Here is an 18,787-nt window from a genome sequence, read left to right as displayed (position 1 = left end):
AACTATTCTGAGTATTTTGCAGCTTTAGTGTTTATGGTTTGGGTGTTTCCACATACACACAAAAGATTCCCTTACTGCACCATTGTGTGTTCAATCTCTTTTTATTTTACAATTTGATGGGAAAGCTGCAGTGGAGGATGTGTTAAATTATGTTTCACTAACAGACATTAGATCCCAGAATGATTACAGCAGAGTTATGTTCTATACATTAAACAGTATTCCATGCAGGTATTTATTTGATTAGCCAACAGTCTTAATAATTCTTAGTCCTCTGTACATGCTGTGTAACCAAGAAGGGATTCATTGCATTAATGAGGAAATATCATAATATATTATTTATTTTACATTTAAAAACTGGTTGTGTACTAAATCCTTTAGATCAAGACTCTATTAGCCTGTAATTAGTGATCTTCCCAGCAAGAATATAGGGTGAATAAACCTGAACTTGGCTGGTATAGCTGAACGTAAGAGTTGCCCATTGATGGCAATTCCTCGAATACTGAATTTATGTTGCAAGGGATGGAGGAAGGTAAATAATTCATGAATGCCACAGGTGTGGGAAGGAAGAAGTGCATTCATATCGTGCCTTTCATGACCACCGGACGTCTCAAAGCGCTTTACAGCCAATGAAGTACTTTTTGAAGTGGAGTCACTGTTGTAATGTGGGTCTGATCAGGAGTAGGAGAGCCTCCATTGTTACTAGTTTGTCATTGAGATGTTTCTGTTTATACCATCAGTATAGAACTAAACATAAAGTTATAAGACTTTTTATTACAATATTATAAGCCTAGACTATTTTTAAACACAGGGACGTTCAAATAACCCCACACTATTAAGCGAAGTGGCTTTCCTTTTCCTGCAGGAGATCTTTCTCCAAAGCTCTGAAAGTTCCCTATACATGGATTGAAGTTTAGAAATTACAGCCCCAAAAATCCATGATTAGTCAAGATATGCCCACTGCAATGACCCCGGTAGAGTTTAGTTCCCTGATTTGTGTGCCATTGATGGGTGTCTGTAGCATTAGGGGCACATAGAGAGTGCCCACAATACTGAGAAAGTAGAAGGTGGGGAGTGCTGGTATGTTTACCTTCTGGATTACTGTGTGCAAATAAACTCTAAAGCCTGCACATCTGCCAATGCACTTTATTATGGTTATGTTTATGTTAATGTATTACAAGCCAAATGTATGTTGAATGTTTAAATGTCTTAATCTAAATGTACACTCTCGGGAGCCGCAAGCCTACATTTCGTTGTACTGCACTTGTGCACTAACAATGACAATAAAAGTTGATTTGATTTGATTTGATCAGAAATAACTTTTCATCATTACAGTCTTGTTCAGTAATTTTGCAATAATGCCTGTAGTTAGCAATCAGTTACATGTATTTTATGGTATAATCAATTGCCAGCATGATTCAATGTAATTGACAGTTCTACACCAGGCTGTATAAAGAGATCTATAATCCCAGGCTTTCCATCTTTAGTTGTAAATGATACAAAAGTAGAATTTATATTATGAAAATGCATGGTATACAAACACTGTACATGTAAAATTAATTGTAATGTTGCAATAGTTATCAAATAAAATTTGCTAAGCAATGTGATGACATTTCTATCCTCATAGATCCAAAGTTATGGAATTGTGTGACTGTTCTATTTAACACATACAGCCTTGGTTCATTTCATACTAATTATTTTGCACTTATTTCACATTGAACTGTATCTGCCATCTACTGGCCATAAGAGTGCAATTCCTTCTGTTAATTTTAGCAAATAAAACAATTTCCCATTTTGCATTCACGCCGACTTTGCGCTAGAATTATCGTTAGAAGGATTTTCATGCCTCTTTCAGCTACCTAAAAGACTCAAATGTTTCTGAATCTGGTTGCACGGTTTCTCATTATTTGGAATTCCTTCTAATTTGATAACGTTCCAAAGCTAGGTGTTAGTTATATGATGTGCCTGCCAATCATTTGAAATTGCAAGGGTCTGCTCATAATCTTTTTTCAGCTTGGAAATTTCAATTTATAGCTATTCTCTGTTTCCTTTGGCCCTCCATTCACCATGATACCTGTACTTCTGCAGCTGTTGATCTGCTCAATCGCTTTCTCACCCCTGCCTTTGATGCTCTTGTCCCCAATAAAACCCTTATTTTCACCCACCCTGGTCTTACCCCTGGTATGGTCCTCATCTTCTCTCCATCAAGCCAATGGAGTGCAGACTTCGGTCTGAACCGCCCCCCCCACCCCCCCGCCACCCTTCCACCCCACTACCCACCAACCCTGTGATCTCTCCTGGTATCCCCTCCCTCCCAACTGTTGGTCCAACCCCCACCCCCGCATCAACCCGCGATGTTTCTGCTTGCCGAGTACTGTCCTCAATGGTTCCCGAATGTGATCTTTACCGCTGGCTTTCCCACCTGTCAATCTGTCTGGCTACCGGTCAGGAATTGGGGTAAAAAAATGATAATTAGGTCCTGCAGTTAAATTTGGCAGGACCTCCACATTCCCGGGTTCCTACCCCCACAACAAACAAGCGCCACCTCTCCCTCCCCCCATAAATATCGGGGCCATGGTTTCAAGTTTCACATGTATGCTGATGACATCCGGCTCTACCTCTCCACCACCTCTCTCATCGCCTACATTGCCTTTGTGTTGTCAGCCTGTTTTCCCAAAATCCAGTCCTGGATGGGCTGCAATTTCCTCCAGTTAAACAATGGGCAGAACAAAAGTGTTGTCTTCGGCCGCTTCCCCACAAACTCCACTCCCTTCCCTGGTCACTGTCTTAGGCTGAAGCTGGTAGTTCACAACCTCAGCTGCCCGTATTCTAACCCGCACCAAGTCCAGCTCAGCCATTACCCCTGTGCTCCATGATCTACATTGGCTCCTGGTTCCCCAACAGTTCTAATTAAAAATTCTCATCCTTATGTTCAAATCCCTTCATGGGCTCACCCCTCCCTCTCTAACTTCTTCCGGCCCTACACCCTTCAAGAACTTTGCATTCCTCCAACTCTGATCCAACTTTCATCCCACCATTGGCGGCCATGCCTTCAGCTGCCTCGGCCCTAGGCTCTGGACTTCCATTCACACAGCTCTGCACCTTTATTCCCCCTCCTTTAAGACCCTGCTCCTTGAAACCTACCTGTTTGACCAAAATGTTATTCATCCCTCCTAATTTCTTCTTCTTTGGCTTGGAGCCAATTTTTGTCTGATTAGTTTCTGCGAAGTGCCTTGGGACTTTTTTCGATGTTAAATGTGCAAAATAAATGCAAGGTGTTATTGTTCGTTAACTTAAGGTGATTATTTGTCTAGGATCATTACCAGCTAATTAGTGACTACATATTTGTTCATTGTTGATATGGAATCTTGTCAAAAGGTTTATCACATTCCACGTACAATAGAGCACCACTTTAAAACTGCGGGCTGCTGCCGGCCCACACTCACCCCCCTCCCAATTGCTTCCCCACCCGAGCTCACCTTAGGCTGTCAGCCAGCGTCCCTGTCGGACAATTTCACTTCCCTCTGAGACTGTTACTGGTGCCCGCAGGTCGCTGGAAACATACAAATGAGGCCGACGGAACAATTTGCCGTGGTCCTGCCAGGATTGGTCCGTCGCATGCCACATTGGGTGCTATAGCATCTGTTTTTTGGCCAATAAACAGGCGCGGTGCCATCGAGTTTCTCGGCCTAGGTTTCCAGCAGAGGAGGAGCTAAAGAGAATACAAATATCAACAGATGATAATGAAGGTTATATGCTCTTAATTGGATCTTAGGGCACAATCCAATTTTTAGGCCCTAATATCTAATTTAGGCTACTTGTCCTTTTCATGAGTAAAGGCAGATTTGAAGTAATTATTTAATAACTCTTATTTTGTCCCTGAATTCTAGCTTCCCACTATCATTTTAAGTGACTCAAAACTTTCTTTATCCTTTATTTATTGCATATATTCTTGAAAAACCCTTCATGGTTTTGACCAGTTTTCAAAAATCTTATGCTCAATATTTTTTTTTAGCATTTTGTATTTTTTAACCTGCTTTATTATATTTATAATTTAACCCAATGTTGATGCTTACCAAACTTTGTTAGTTTTAAGAGCCTATTGCTTGTCCTGAATACCTCTCTTTATATTCCCACTTTACCTGAATGCCATTTAATCTTATTTAACCTAGTCAAAATGTATTTCAATGGATGATTTATCAACAGTTCTTAAATATTCCCACCTTTTCTATTCTTGGCCACCTGGCTACCATGGTGTTTCAATTAACTGTTTAAATTCATTTTACATTCTCTCAAAAAAAAGCTCTTTTTGGATTTCTCTGTCATTGTTTTTCTCAAGCCTTCGTGAATGATGATGTCTGGATTCTCGTAGGTTCCTCCATTTTGACTTTATTTACCATGCCTGGATCATTATTAAATAGAGATCCAGAATTATTTATGTCATGTTGCTGTGTGCTAAACTAAGTAAGGAAGCAATCCTGAAACATTTCTGAAAACCTGCTCCTCCTTAATCAGTAGCTTTCCTTCTTTTAGTAATCAGTATTGTGGAGCAGGTGGATGGGAAAAGTAATTCATTAATTGATGGTTGGGGATTTATGAGGAAGGGAAAGGCTCTCACCTCTTCAGCTTGTTTAACATTCAGGGTTACTTCTACAAATTGGATACATATATGTGCTTTTGCTGTCATCCACTCTGGAGTGTTAGGCCTGAGATTCACTGAATATTTAAGACTCTTTTACCTCACACTCAGATGCCTTCCCTATATTCTGTAAATCACAGATCACAGAAACCCCACAGTGCAGATAGAGGCCATTTCGGCCCATCGAGCCTGCACCAACACATATCCCACCCGATCCCCGTAACCCCTACACCAACACATATCCCACCCTATCCCCGTAACCCCACGTATTTAATCCCCCTAACACTAAGGGTCAATTTATCATAGCCAATCAACCTAACCCGCACATCTTTGGACTGTGGGAGGAAACCGGAGCACCCGGAGGAAACCCACGCAAACACGGGGAGAATGTGCAAACTCCACACAGACAGTCACCCGAGGCCAGCTTCGAACCCGGGTCCCTGGCGCTGTGAGGCAACAGTGCTAACCACTATGCCACCGTGCATAGTGGTTAGCACTGTTGCCTCGTTGCCTCGATTTTAAAATTCCCATCTGGTTTTCAAATCCTTCCATGGCCTCGTCCCTCCCTATCTCTGTAACCTCTTCCAGCCCCACAACCCTCCGCGATCTCTGCGCTCCTCCAATTCTGGCCTCTTGAGCATCCCCGATTTTAAAAATCGCTCAACTATTGGTGGCCGTGCCTCAGCTGCCAGGGCCCTAAGCTCTGGAATTCCCTCCCACCTCACCTCCTATAAGATGTTCCTTAAAACCTACCTCTGACCAAGCTGTTGTTCACCTATCCTACTATCTCCTTACGTGGTTCGTGCCAAATTTTGTTTGATAACGCTCCTGTGAAGCGCCTTAGGAAATCTAGGTACTATTGCTCTTTCACTTCTTAAATTAATCTTAATTGCCAAATAAAATGCAATCTTGTGACACCCCAGCAATTTGCAGAAAAATGCACTGCAATTTTAAGATTTTAATTTTGCCAAGAACTCAATGAGGTTGAAATTGGTATGCATTGTGCCTGCTTCTTGGGCATATAATGGGCACAAAGCATAGCAATTTGGCAGTGGGATGGCCTGCGCCCAATCTGCACTGGCATTGGTCCCACTGCTAAAATGGTTGTCCCGGGCGGCAGTCTAAAAGAGGTGTTGAATATGTTCCTGTTCCTGGGACTAGGGACAGGGTCACTGGCAAGGCTTGGAAGCTAAGCAGAGCCAGGCCTGGTTAGTACCTGGAGGGGTGACCATCAGGGAAGACCAGCTGCAGAAGGTCATGGAAGGAGCCCCGAGGAGGGGCGGTTGGTGAGAAGGTCACGGAAGGAGCCCCGGGAGGGGCGGCTGGTGAGCAGGCCCGGGCGTTGGGCTGAAGATTGTCGGACAGGAGGAATGGTGGAAATGGAATGGCGGCGCGCACAGACGCAGCGGCTTTACTTCTCCCAGGACGGTGCTATTTACGTTAATGTTAATGTTATTTGTACTGGACTCATGGGAGCTTGCAAGATCACATTTCGTTGTTCATGTACTTGTGCATTGTACAATGACAATAAAGTTGAATTATTATTATTGTTAATTAGGGACCCAATGCCTGTTGAAGGACTCCTGTATAAATTTAGTTACCAATGAGCAGGACAGGTGCTGGATTCTTCAGCGACCCCTGCAGTTACCAACTAAAGGTAAGCTTTATTTTAAAAAATAATTTTCCCGTGGAGCCAGGAGAGTGCTCTCCCAACTCCACAGCACTGGCAATTGGCACCCCCCCATGCCTACTCCAAACCCCCTCCTTCAACTTACCTGCGGGTTGCTGCCGATGAGGCAGGCGGCCTGAAATAGATTTTTCTTGTGGAGTGAGCTGCCCGTGAAGACGCAACAAGTGCCAGCAACTCATGCAGAATATGTAGATCAGGCCCAAGGTCCAATTCCTGGTGATCCTCGAGCCTCTCTTGGTTTGGACGCACATGACCCAAAAAAGCAGACTCGGTGCTGCAAGAAAAATCTACCCTCAATATATTAAACTGCGATCACACTGGGATTTAATTTTTAATGCTGCATCATCACTAGAAATAATTCAAATTGCTAAAGAAATGAAAGATTCTGAAAGTTGATTAAAATTCATTGAGATAGATGGAATGATTAAACAGGTTGAATTTAGCCTGTGGGGCTTAGGCTGTGCTTTAATGAGTCATGAAAAAAGGAATAGAAGATTAAAAGCTGCAACAGATGCTGAGCTTGATGATCAAATATTCAAATCCATTTTAAATAATACAAACTACATAAAGTCTTGCAGTCTGTTGCTTCTATATGTTGCAATTAGTTGCATCTATATGTTTATTTAATTGGATAAATAACATTCCCTTTTTGACCAGTTTTCTCATCTCGTCTCCCTTAATCACCTGAAGGCAGTACCTCATGATAATATATGGTTCCATGGTTACCTTGCCCAAACTGTTATTCTTTGATTGGGCATGGCAGCTTTTTTGGTACCACTACAACCGAGTCTGATCGTACTTCACACTATCAGCTTTGAAGAACACTAAAGCTCCCAATGCTTTCTTGAGCTTTTTTTTGCCTTATCTTCTACAAGTTCTTCAAACTCTCTTACCTGCCTGTCTGCCCCAGTGTGACTGAAATATATCTTTCAGCCATGGAGTCTGGTGGGAAGAGGAGGAACCTCCTTCTGCCCAACTCCTCCAACATCTCAAATGCAGCATCTGAAAACCCGATGATCCCTTCCAGCTTCTCCCCTGCCTGCCATTTCTGCAAGTGGAATTGAATGCAAGGGCCTAGAAATTCAGTGGGCTGCGCCACCCGTTAGCGCCCAAAGAGGGCACTTAGTGGGTTTTACGCCACTGGCCACGCCTCCCGTTAAATTTAGCGGGACGCTAATGGCGGCGCTAGCCGTTAGCGCTGCACCGCTACCGATGATGTCATCGGTGTGCGCAGCGCCCCCTGCTTTAACGCCGGTCGCAATTTGCGACCGGTTCAGGGGGGCCTACCTGCGGCGGTAAAGGCACTGAGGTGCGGGGCGTCCATTTTTTTTGCTGGCCACCTGCCAGCACCTCTCCGCGCCGTCGTCCCTGGCCTCCTGAGTCCCCCCCCCCTGCGGAGTGCCGGCTGTGTCCCAAGACCCCAGCACTTCTCCTCGGTGATGGGCTCTTTTGCCAGTACTCGCACTTTTCGAACGTGCTGCAGCAGGCCCCTTCCCTTTAAGGGGAGGAAGGCCTGCAGTACCGCAGCATGCCGTGCCGCAGCGTGTGGCGCTGCGGCATGTTGCGCTGCGAACTTCAGTTGCAGCGCCCCAAGAGCGATGCAGGGCGCCTCAAGTAGCGCCGCGCTTCCCTCTGGGGCGCGCAAACTGAATTTGCGGCGGGTGGCCGCGACTTCTTCCGGGGCGCTACTTTCTGCGCCCTGGCAAGGCTGGCGCCCCAAACGGGGCGCCAGTGAATTTCTAGGCTGTGTTGCCTACAGTCAAAGTGCACCTCCCCATTATGCGGTGCAGTCTATCTTTAAATGGCATTCTGGGGAGGGAGGGTGAAAAACAGTCAATCCAATCAAGAATACCTGATGATACTGCACCTGTTTAAAGTAAATAAAGGCCGGCCTGCCTGTCTTGATTTGATTTGAGTGAAGAGGCATGGAATGAAATGAAAAAGCACAGCAAGATCCCACACACAGCAACTTTTACTCTGAAAGACGCCACAAAGCATTCAGTCGAGAAAAAATCCCACTTATTTCTGATTCTGAAGAAAAGAAAATATAATATAGTATAGATATATAAAAAAAAGGTATTCTGGATGCTCAATTTTCCCACTCCCTCATTAGGAGGGTTGCCAATCAATAGTGCTAGTAGTTCTAGCAGCCTACATATTTAAACATTGAGGGCCCCTACATTAGAACAGTGACTCCACTTCTAAAGTACTTAATTGCTGTAAAGTGCTTTGGAATGTCCTGAGTTTGTGAAAAACGTTATATAAACGTAAGTTCTTTCTTTTGCTTCTCACTTTGCACCCACGTGATTGGGTAGCACTGGTTGCGTAAAGCCGATTCTAGGCCTGAAATCGCGCCCAGATGAATTCCTACCCCTAAATGCCTGGTAATCACATTCTAAATTTATTTTTTTGCTTGCAAAGCTTTTAACGTAGGTAGTTCTATTTTGCAGCACTTTCTGTAGTGCTTCTGTTACTCTAAGGTGTATGACAGGCAGAAGCAGAATGGTGACCATTATAAATCACAACCGAACAGGGTCACTACTAATTAGTTTCCTCAAATACATTTTCAACACTATCTTTGAGAATGGCCTTTCTGCTCCTTCCTTATGTGCAATACATTGGCATCCTTGCAAATATTTGAGTTACTATCTTAAAGAATTTATAGCTTATGAGTTGAAGATTTGGAGGGTGGTTTCCTTTTAATTTAAGTGAATTTGAATGGTTATTAGAAACTGCAATAGAATGATAATGGTGGGCAAACCTTATTCAATCATCAATTGCAGATTACTATTTTACAGTTCTGATTCCTTTTACTTTTTTGAAAATGTCAGTTAATGGGATGGGAGTGGTTGTCTTAATTTTTCTTGTCTGCTAATAAAATATCTACAATGTGGTATGTAAATGATCATACTCTGCTGTAGCAAACCGGGTAAAACAATGTCTACCAGCAATTTGAAGAATTCCATTTTAAAACCTGGGGCAGGGTTCTGCAATATACATGGGAATGGTTATTAAATCGACTGCTCGTTAAATACCAATCAAGTATGAAAGATGTGTTTTTCCAATGGTATTTGGAGACATTTAACTATGATCTTTATGAGAATCTTTGATTGTTAGTCATTAATATTCTGTCTTGCCACAGGCTTATTAAAACAGAGGGGAGATTCACACTAAATTGTATTGCTCGTACTAATGTTTATTAAAATGTATTTAAAGGGACCTTATCGACTGGTAAAAATTCCTCAAAATATTGAATCAAGTTTGAAATTAAAGGCACTTGAAGTGATATATTGTAGCTTGTTCACCCGAGTGTGCCCCCTTCTGAATACTCCTTGATGTGCCTCAATAATTCCGAGACTCGACGTTAGCGAAACAAAACAAGGCTTTTATTAACTTAGAAAGTAACACGTAAGAGAGAGAGGTATCTTCCTTCTGGAGACTGAGGCCAGACTGAGCTAGCTTACAAAAGGGGCCAGGTATGGGCGGAGCCCTACACACACAGCACATTCCAGCACATTCCAATAAACAATACAATGAGGACTGGGGGAAGGGAAATGACACTGAAACCGACCACAGTCACAGGCAGTGATGAATGGAATATTTCATCACATTCACCCCTTCTATAGATTTAGCCTGTTCGGGGGTTTGATAGTCCTCTGCGACCGACGTGGCTGTTGTGGTGCCGCGGGTGTCGGCTGGGTGTCCCCGGTAGTCTCCTGGGTCTCTGCCGGGGGTGCCGCCAGGGTTGTTGAAGGGGTAGTTGGTGGGGGTGCCGTTGGTCGATGTTCTTCCGGGGGTGATGAAAGAGTAGTGGGTGGGTAAGAGTTGCTGTGATCGTTGTTGCTGCTATTGCCGTGGTTGTTGTCGATGCCGGCTGGGGCGACGTCTTTTATGGACACGGTGTCCTCCCTTCCGTCGGCGTGCCGGACATATGCGTATTGGGGGTTGGCGTGGAGTAGGTGTACTGGCTCCACGAGAGGGTCCGTCTTGTGGCCCCTCACATGCCTTCGCACGAGTACCGGACCTGGGGTGGAGAGCCATGATGGCATGGATACGCCTGAGGTGGATTTCCGGGGAAAGACAAACATTCGTTCATGAGGCGTGGCATTAGTGGCCGTACACAATAGCGACCGTATCGAATGGAGCACATCCGAGAGCACTTCCTGCCAGCGGGAGATAGGGAGGCCCTTGGTCCTTAGAGCTAGAGTGACTGCTTTCCATACTGTCCCGTTCTCTCGCTCCACTTGGCCGTTACCCCGGGGGTTGTAGCTGGTGGTACGGCTCATGGCGATCCCCCTGGACAGCATGTACTGGCGTAGCTCTTCACTCATGAAGGACGCCCCCCTATCCGTATGGATGTAGCTCGGCATACCGAACAGGCAGAACAGGCTGTTGAGGCATTTAATGACCGTGGCGCTGGTCATGTCTGGGCAGGGGAAGGCGAATGGGAACCGGGAGTATTCGTCCACAATGTTCAGGAAGTAAACATTGCGGTCGACGGACGGGAGGGGGCCCTTGAAGTCTAAGCTGAGCCGCTCAAAGGGCCGTGTAGCTTTGATTAAGTGGGCTCTATCTGGGCGGTAGAACCGAGGCTTGCACTCAGCGCAAGTGCAGCAGTTCCTGGTCAGGGACCGAACTTCCTCAATCGAGTAGGGTAAGTTACGGGACTTTATGAAGTGGAACAGCCGCGTGACCCCTGGGTGGCAGAGGTCGTTGTGGAGGGTCTGTAGCCAATCCCCGGTGGCGCTGGCACACATCCCTCGTGAGAGGGCGTCAGGGGATTCGTTAAGGGCCCCTGGCCGGTAAATGATGTCGTACTCGCAGGTGGAGAGCTCGATCCACCACCTAAGAATCTTATCATTTTTAATCTTCCCCCTCTGTTTATTATTGAACATAAACGCTACCGACCACTAGTCGGTAAGTAGGGTGAAGCGTTTGCCGGCTAGGTAGTGGCGCCAGTGGCGCACTGCCTCCACGATGGCTTGGGCCTCCTTTTCCACGGAGGAGTGTCTGATCTCGGGCCCTTGGAGGGTCCTCGAGAAGAAAGCTACGGGCCGCCCCGCCTGGTTGAGGGTGGCCGCCAAGGCGAAGTCAGACGCATCACTTTCCACTTGAAATGGAGTGTTCTCGTCCACTGCCTGTAGCGTGGCCCGCTCAATATCCTGCTTAATGCTTTTGAAGGTGGCGTGGGCCTCAGCAGAGAGCGGAAAAGAGGATGCTTTCAAGAGGGGGCGGGCTTTGTCGGAGTAGTTGGGGACCCATTGGGAATAATAAGAAAATAACCCCAGGCACCTTTTCAGGGCTTTGGGAGTGTTGGGCAGGGGCAGCTCCCGTAGGGGGCGCAATCGGTCGGGGTCTGGTCCGATTTCCCCATTCTCCACCACGCTGCCTAGTATGCAGAGGCGCGTGGTGTTGAAAATGCACTTGTCCTCGTTGTAGGTGAGGTTGAGTTTTTGTGCGGTTTCCAGGAACCTCTCGAGGTTCGAGTCGTGATCCTGCTGATTGTGGCCGCAGATGGTGACATTGTCGAGGTAGGGGAAGGTTGCCTGCAAGTGGTGGTCATCGACCACGCGGTCCATCTCCCTCTGAAAAACCGAGACCCCATTCGTCACCCCAAAGGGGACTCTGAGGAATTGGTATAGGCGTCCGTTCGCCTCGAAGGCGGTGTACGGGCGGTCCTCTGGTCTGATAGGGAGCTGGTGGTACGCTGACTTGAGGTCGATGGTGGAGAACACCCGGTATTGGGCGATTTGGTTCACCATTTCTGATATGCGGGGTAACGGGTAGGCGTCTAGTTGGGTGTACCTGTTGATCGTTTGACTATAGTCGATCACCATCCGTTTCTTCTCGCTACCCCTTACCACTACCACTTGGGCGCGCCACGGGCTGTTGCTGCGTTCAATAATGCGCTCTTTCAGGAGCCTGTCTACCTCGGTCGCGATAAACCGCCTGTCCTCCCAGCTGTACCTCCTGCTCTTGGTCGCTATTGGCCGGCAGTTAGGGGTAAGGTTCGCGAATAGCGAAGGCGGCTTTACCTTCAGGGTAGCCAGACCGCACACTGTGAGGGGCGGCTGGGACCCACCGTACTTGAGCGTGATGCTTTGGTGGTTGCACTGGAAATCCAGGCCCAAGATCACGCTCGCACATAGGTTCTTCATGATTAATACTTTAAAATTATCGTATACAGTTCCGTTAATGCCCAATTGTACCGTGCAGTAACCCAGAATGGTCGATGTCTGGGTTTTATCAGCCATAGAGATGGTACCCTGAGCAGGGACCACCTTTAGGGAGAGTTGCTGTGCCAGTTCAGGGTGGATAAAACTCTCCGTGCTTCCACTGTCAATTAAACATTTAACCCGGCACCCGTTTACCTCGATGTCCACCACTGATTTGGATAGCGGGTGCGGCCTGGTCTGGTCCACTGTGACCGATGCCACTGTAGGGCCCTGATCGATACAAGATGGCGTCCACGCTGTCTGCTCATAAGATGGTGGACCCCACGAGGTCGGGCAAGATGGCGTCCAAGATGGCCGCTCCCACAGCGCACACGCGGCGGTGGCGGGTTTTCCGGCGGTTGGTTTTCCGGCGGGGTTCCCTCCGCACACCTTCCCGAAGTGCCCCTTCTTACCGCACTTAAAGCAGGTGGTGCCTTTCGCCGGGCACAGGTTTCTGGTGTGTTTTGGCTGACCGCAGAAGTAGCAGTTGGGTCCCTGACGCGTCGCGGCTGTCGTAGGGCTTCTGGGGGGAGAGCGGGGCCCCGCCGGTGTCGGGCTGCCGGGCGGGGAAGATGCCTTTCAAGATGGCGGCGCCCTCGGTGCACACGTGGCGGCGTGGACGGCGCGGGCTGAAGAGTAGGCGTCCGAGTTTCTCTGGGCCACAACCAGGGATCGTGCGGTGTCCGCAGCCTGTTTCAGGTCCAACCCCGTTTTTTCCAGCAGTCTTTGCCGGATGTAAGTGGAGCTGAGGCCTGTGATAAAGGCATCGCGAACAAGCTCGTCAGTGTACACTGCGGCTTTTACATCTCGGCACTTGCAGTCTTTGCCAAGCATTTTCAGGGTGCTTAGGAACTCCTCCACCAATTCCCCAGGTCGCTGTGCGCGAGTAGCGAGCAGATGCCTAGCATACACCTCATTCGTAGGCTGCTGGTAATGCGCCTTTAAGATGTCGCAGGCGGCCAGGTACGTATCGGCGTCTTGGATGAGGGGGTAAACCCGGTGGCTTACCCAATTCCGCAGAATTCCGAGTCTCATCCTCGCAGCGTCCGTAGCGTCTTTGACGGCTGCGGAATTGTCCAGGAAGAATTCCATACACTCAAACCAGTGTCCGAAGCGTGCTGATGCGTCCGGAGCATGTTGATCCAAATCCAAACGTTCGGGTTTCAGGAGTTGATCCATAGTGTTGAAAAATAAGTTAATAAAATTGATGTGCCTCAATAATTCCGAGACTCGATGTTAGCGAAACAAAACAAGGCTTTTATTAACTTAGAAAGTAACACGTAAGAGAGAGAGGTATCTTCCTTCTGGAGACTGAGGCCAGACTGAGCTAGCTTACAAAAGGGGCCAAGTATGGGCGGAGCCCTACACACACAGCACATTCCAGCACATTCCAATAAACAATACAATGAGGACTGGGGGAAGGGAAATGACACTGAAACCGACCACAGTCACAGGCAGTGATGAATGGAATATTTCATCACACTCCTCTTTAGAATGGTTATGGTTGCAAAGGTGCCAACAGATGCCAGTACTTCACCCATGGTTCAGGTGTGAGCCACTGGAATATAAATTACATGATAGTATATTAATCCCATCAAAAAATAAATTTGACTAAGAAAATCCAAGCAAATATAATCCCCATGCAAGAAATTATTTTCTTGGTCCGCTGTTCTTTTTAGATTATATTCCCTTCACACTACCATGCCAGCTGGCCACTCTCTCAAGCCTGTAAATGACAATTTAACATCTCTCTATTGGGATAGCCACATTTCATGCCTTTTCTACACACACACACAGATAGCAAAAACTTCAATGCTTACATTGCAGGAGAGCGACAAAGCTGTTCTGTGTGCTTAGATCATTTCATTTTTATCCTCCAGGAGATGTTAACCAACCTTGAAGAAAAGATAAGCAAAAAAAACCTCCGTTTTTTATCACAAGTTCTCCAACTCAACAAAAAAAGCAGAATCTTCAACCTGAAGGGTCAAGCACTGGGAAAATGAATAGAATTTTAATTGGAACAACCTTGGTTCCAGGTGGAGAGCATTACTTGTGATCCTGTTCCTTAAGTCAATTCCTATTTAGTATGACCTCCAAGGTATTTCACAAAACACGCCCACACTCTGTTATAAATATAACACCTGGGATCTACTGAAACACTTGCTGTAACTTTGATGTCCCATTAGGTGTCTGAATCGTTTCTTCCACACCAGCATCATTTCAAACTCTCACCACCTGAACTAGGGAAAAAATCTTTTAAACCCTTCTCTTTATTTATATCTAAAATTTAACAATTGCTTTCAGTTATAGTGGGCAGATTTTTGACTCCAATCACCCTGTTTTTCAGCTGAATGAAAAGTGGAAACAAAATTGCAATCTTACTGCTGGAGGGCCTCGATTTAGGTGGCTAGCACTCCTGCCGGAAAAGGCAGGGGCCTAATAAATATTCAAATGAGGGTCCTATGATGTTGTTAGAACCCAAACGCCGTATTTGTGTAAATCAGCGCTGCCATTGCTACTTCCTCAACCTACCCGCAAATCATAGGCAGTGTGGATAGGTAATTTCCAGTGCTACTTAAAGGAGTCCTCACCTGTTTTCATTTAAATTGCTGCAGATGTTTGGTAGACATCTTGCTGTTCGTCATAGTTGTTTTTGGCTTGTAGTGACTGGACCACCCTCAAAAGCTAAAGGGGGCACTGTGCCAAATGGGTATCCTATTGTCTATTCCATTTGAGCTACAGGAAGAGGAGCAGCAGCAGCAGGTGGAATTGCAGCTGCAGGGAGATCACAGAGAAGGAGAAGGTCGAGGAGAGCTCTCAGTTTTACATTGTGCTCAATTTTCTTTAGTATTGAAGTCGATGGAAAAAAAATTTGAGTGCGGTATTAAACAGGCTGCTGATTTGCTATGATTGTGACCAATTTCACCTCTAGTGCCTCTCTATGGGCAAAGATGAGATTACAAAATGAGAGATCCCAAATTTTAGAAAAAATGTTGTGCATTAGTAGGTCCCAGAGAAAATAAAGAGCAAGAAGAATGGGATAGGCATATGTTACAAAAATGTGTTATCTAGTTGGTCAGTGAGCTAGAATTTGCACAATATAAATTTGTATCTTTAATTGGCTAGTAACAATTTAATAAATTAATCTATTGGTTACAATCATAAAACTTCTTATACATGTATCTTGGAATCTTGTCCATTGCTGTAAGACCCTGAAGTGGAACAGTACTAAAAAATTTAATTCTTTAAATAAAAATTATTCTGCAGGAAACTGAAGAAAAACAATTCTGATTCAAACAAGTTGAAGGTGATGACAGGTGAATGGTTCACTGAAGTTAAAACCAAGCGCTATGGAGATATTTCCAGTGGTATAGACCTCCTAAAGAATGCATTTAACAGAAAAAAGAAGATACCAGGTAACTTTTCCTTGAAAAGATTTTGGCCTAGAAATTCAGTCGCGTTTGCGCCCACTTATTGGCTATAGAGTGGTTTGCGCCGGAAGTTCAGTTGGTCCCTAACATTGGCGTTAGCCGGTAGCGCTGCGCCGGCACCGATGACGTCATCGGTGTGTGCAGCGCCCCAGTTCCAATGCGATTCCGTGCCGACCGCCAAATTCAGTTGCGGCCGCCTCGCCCGCGCCGGCCGCAAACAGCGTTTGAAAAACGGTGCCTTGCAGCTCCGAGAGGCCGGCGCATAAAGGTGGAGGGGCGGCCGGCCACTTTCCCGGTGGCCGCCTGGCCGCACCTCCCTCCCCGGACTCCTGCACCACCCCCCCGCGGCATTGGTGCCTGACTCCCGCGAGCCCGGCACTTCTCCGTGGTGCCGGGCTCATTTGCCAGGGGAATCCAGCGGCGATCTCATGGCTGCAGGCAGCTCCTCCTTAAGAGAAGGAGGAGGCCTGCAGTACCCCAGCTTGCCGCACCGCATCGGGTGCCGCAGCGGCAGCTGGACGCCTGAAACTGACTTTCATCGCCCCAAGCGAGGCGGCCAAACCCTGCAATAGCGCCCGCCTCCGTCTTGGGCCGCCGCAACTGAATTTCAGGCGGGCCCTACGGGAATCCGGGCGAGCGCTAAATTTCGGGCGCTAAAGACCTGGCGCGGCGATACCGAATTTTTAGCCCTTTGTTTTCCAGTGTTCTTTCCTCTCTGAAGGTATTGACTTGTGCTATGTTACAGTTCTGAAGATGCTGGTATCCCTCAAGTATCTTGGCCAAATGACTAGTCTTCACGTGTGAGCCCACCATTGGCGGTTGTGCCTTCAGCTGTCTAGGACGCACTGCTCTCTCCACTTCCCTCTCCTCCATTAAAGCCCTCTTTAAATACTCACTCCTTTTATCCAAGAATTTGGTCATCCCTCCTAATATCTCCTTGTTTGTCTCGGTGTCCATTTTTGTCTGATTATGCCTCTGTGACATGGCGGGGATGTTTTTCTATGTTGAAGGCACGATATAAATGAAAATTGTTGTTGTTGCTGTAGACAGTCAAGGAATGTTTTTCCAAGTGTGGAGTCATGAGCATTAAAGCTGATGGATGGAAAATCATGAGGAGCATGTCCATGATAGTCCCAATATGTGCTCTCTTTGGTAAGGTTCCATACCAGGAGCACGCATTCAGAAATTCAACCTGAATCCAGTGCCAGTGGACTATTTTACCATAGTCATATTACAGCCAAACCTCATCCTGTCCTCATGTGATGTCCCCACATTCACATTTTTGCAGCAGAATGAATAGCGATCAGGAGGAGCAAACCTGCTCAATAATTCCCCTCCCTAGCTCAGGGATGCTGAAGCTAATTGTAGTGCCTTACCATTGCCCTGCCTGGCATCAACACAGACCAGGGATTATTCTGTAATCTTCTTTGTCTGTATTGCTCAGTTCCTCAGTGCACTTATTAACTGAACCATTGGGCTAGTGGAGTATCTGTTCCGACATCTGGGCAGACAATTTTCTCTGTTCACTTTTTTAGAATTTTAATCTCATTCTAAAGACCAAAAAACCCTAAGAAATCCTGCCATAGGGAAATTTTGAGATCATTTGATATTGAGCTTAATGAAATTCTGATCAAATAAAATTTTGATTGTAATCACTTACACTTTTTAGGATGTACGTGAGTATACTAATTTCATATTGGGAAAGAAAATGAATCCAATAAGGAAATGAGCCCAAACAATAGATTAACGCCCTTTCCACTGGTTATCGCTGGATGTTGATTCTGTACTATTATTATTTTTCATTTGCTTTTTTTTTTACTGCCACTGACCTTTACCAAATCTGTTTTGCATGGTAGATCAGATCTTATAAATTTGGACACAGTGGAGAGCATGAGGAAGTTCCTGTTCATGAATTGCTGTTTATTTCTCATGTGCAGTTGTTCGGGATGTTGCAGTGAAGGCGTCAAAGGATGCAAGTGTGTTTCTCAGTCCAACCCCTCAATATCAAAATATTTCTCCAGAGCCTGAAACCTTCAAGTCAGAGAAAAGGTAGGAAATGTTTAGAGAAAGCACAATGCATAATAATGCTTATATTGCAAGTGAGTACCTGTACTGAGCTGGTAAAGCTTTTTCATTTAAGGAGTTAAAGAATTAAGGAAATTGTTACCTTAGAATGAAGAATTCTATGTTTCCCTCTTGTGTGTCTGTGCCTTTAGGGTCTTCTTATTGAGTTTTCTAAATTTTCATAATGAACCATCTCAGTAATACTGCAAGCCTCTTGTTCTGTGTTTTGAAACAGGTATTAATCTGTTTATCTAAATGTCTTAGCACTTCCCTGAAAAGAGCGGAGAAAGGAATTTCTCACAAACCCATAAAACCCATGCGCTAATATACAAATTCAAATTTCAAGTTTATTTGTTTTTAGGAATTTTTAATATTAGAAGAAAAGCTGTGTATTTGGATGAAATACTTTTGTGAAGTAACGTTTTGCCATGCTTTTCAGTTTTTTCTGATGTTAATTACTAACCTGGGGTTTTTACTGATGAAGTAGCTTGTTCCACTCAGGATCTAATCTTATTCCTTTGTCTTCTATCACATTTAAACCCTTGGGTCCCTGATACTGCTCTCCACAGTGCCTGGGAATCGCCGAGTTCCCAGTTGCTATGGAGAGGCAATGAGGTGAATTCCCATTATGTCTGGTCTCTGCCCCCTTTATAACGATGGGGTTTCTGGGGCTGTCTCAGAGAGGTGGTCCTGGGGCTGTCTCAGAGAGGTGGTCCTGGGGCTGTCTCAGAGAGGTGGTCCTGGGGCTGTC

General features: G+C 45.9%; 1 protein-coding gene across 2 annotated transcripts in view; it reads left to right on the top strand.

Moving 5' to 3' along the window:
- The window catches only part of LOC147112717 (synaptotagmin-like protein 2), a 252,889-nt gene that overhangs the window by 55,973 nt on the left and 178,129 nt on the right, over window positions 1–18,787 (top strand). For both annotated transcript variants that reach the window (XM_085997307.1, XM_085997306.1), the window contains exons 2-3: window positions 15,809–15,957; window positions 17,910–18,021. In XM_085997307.1, coding sequence (XP_085853433.1) covers window positions 15,809–15,957; window positions 17,910–18,021 — 261 coding nt within the window. The remainder of the gene's footprint in view (window positions 1–15,808; window positions 15,958–17,909; window positions 18,022–18,787) is intronic.

The sequence above is a fragment of the Somniosus microcephalus genome, chromosome 9, assembly GCF_052327205.1.
Source record: "Somniosus microcephalus isolate GS21.2 chromosome 9, FLI_Smic_1.0, whole genome shotgun sequence".
Classification (NCBI taxonomy): domain Eukaryota; kingdom Metazoa; phylum Chordata; class Chondrichthyes; order Squaliformes; family Somniosidae; genus Somniosus; species Somniosus microcephalus.
The sequence above is the reverse complement of the archived record's forward strand: the minus strand, read 5'-3'. Positions and strand labels throughout refer to the sequence as shown.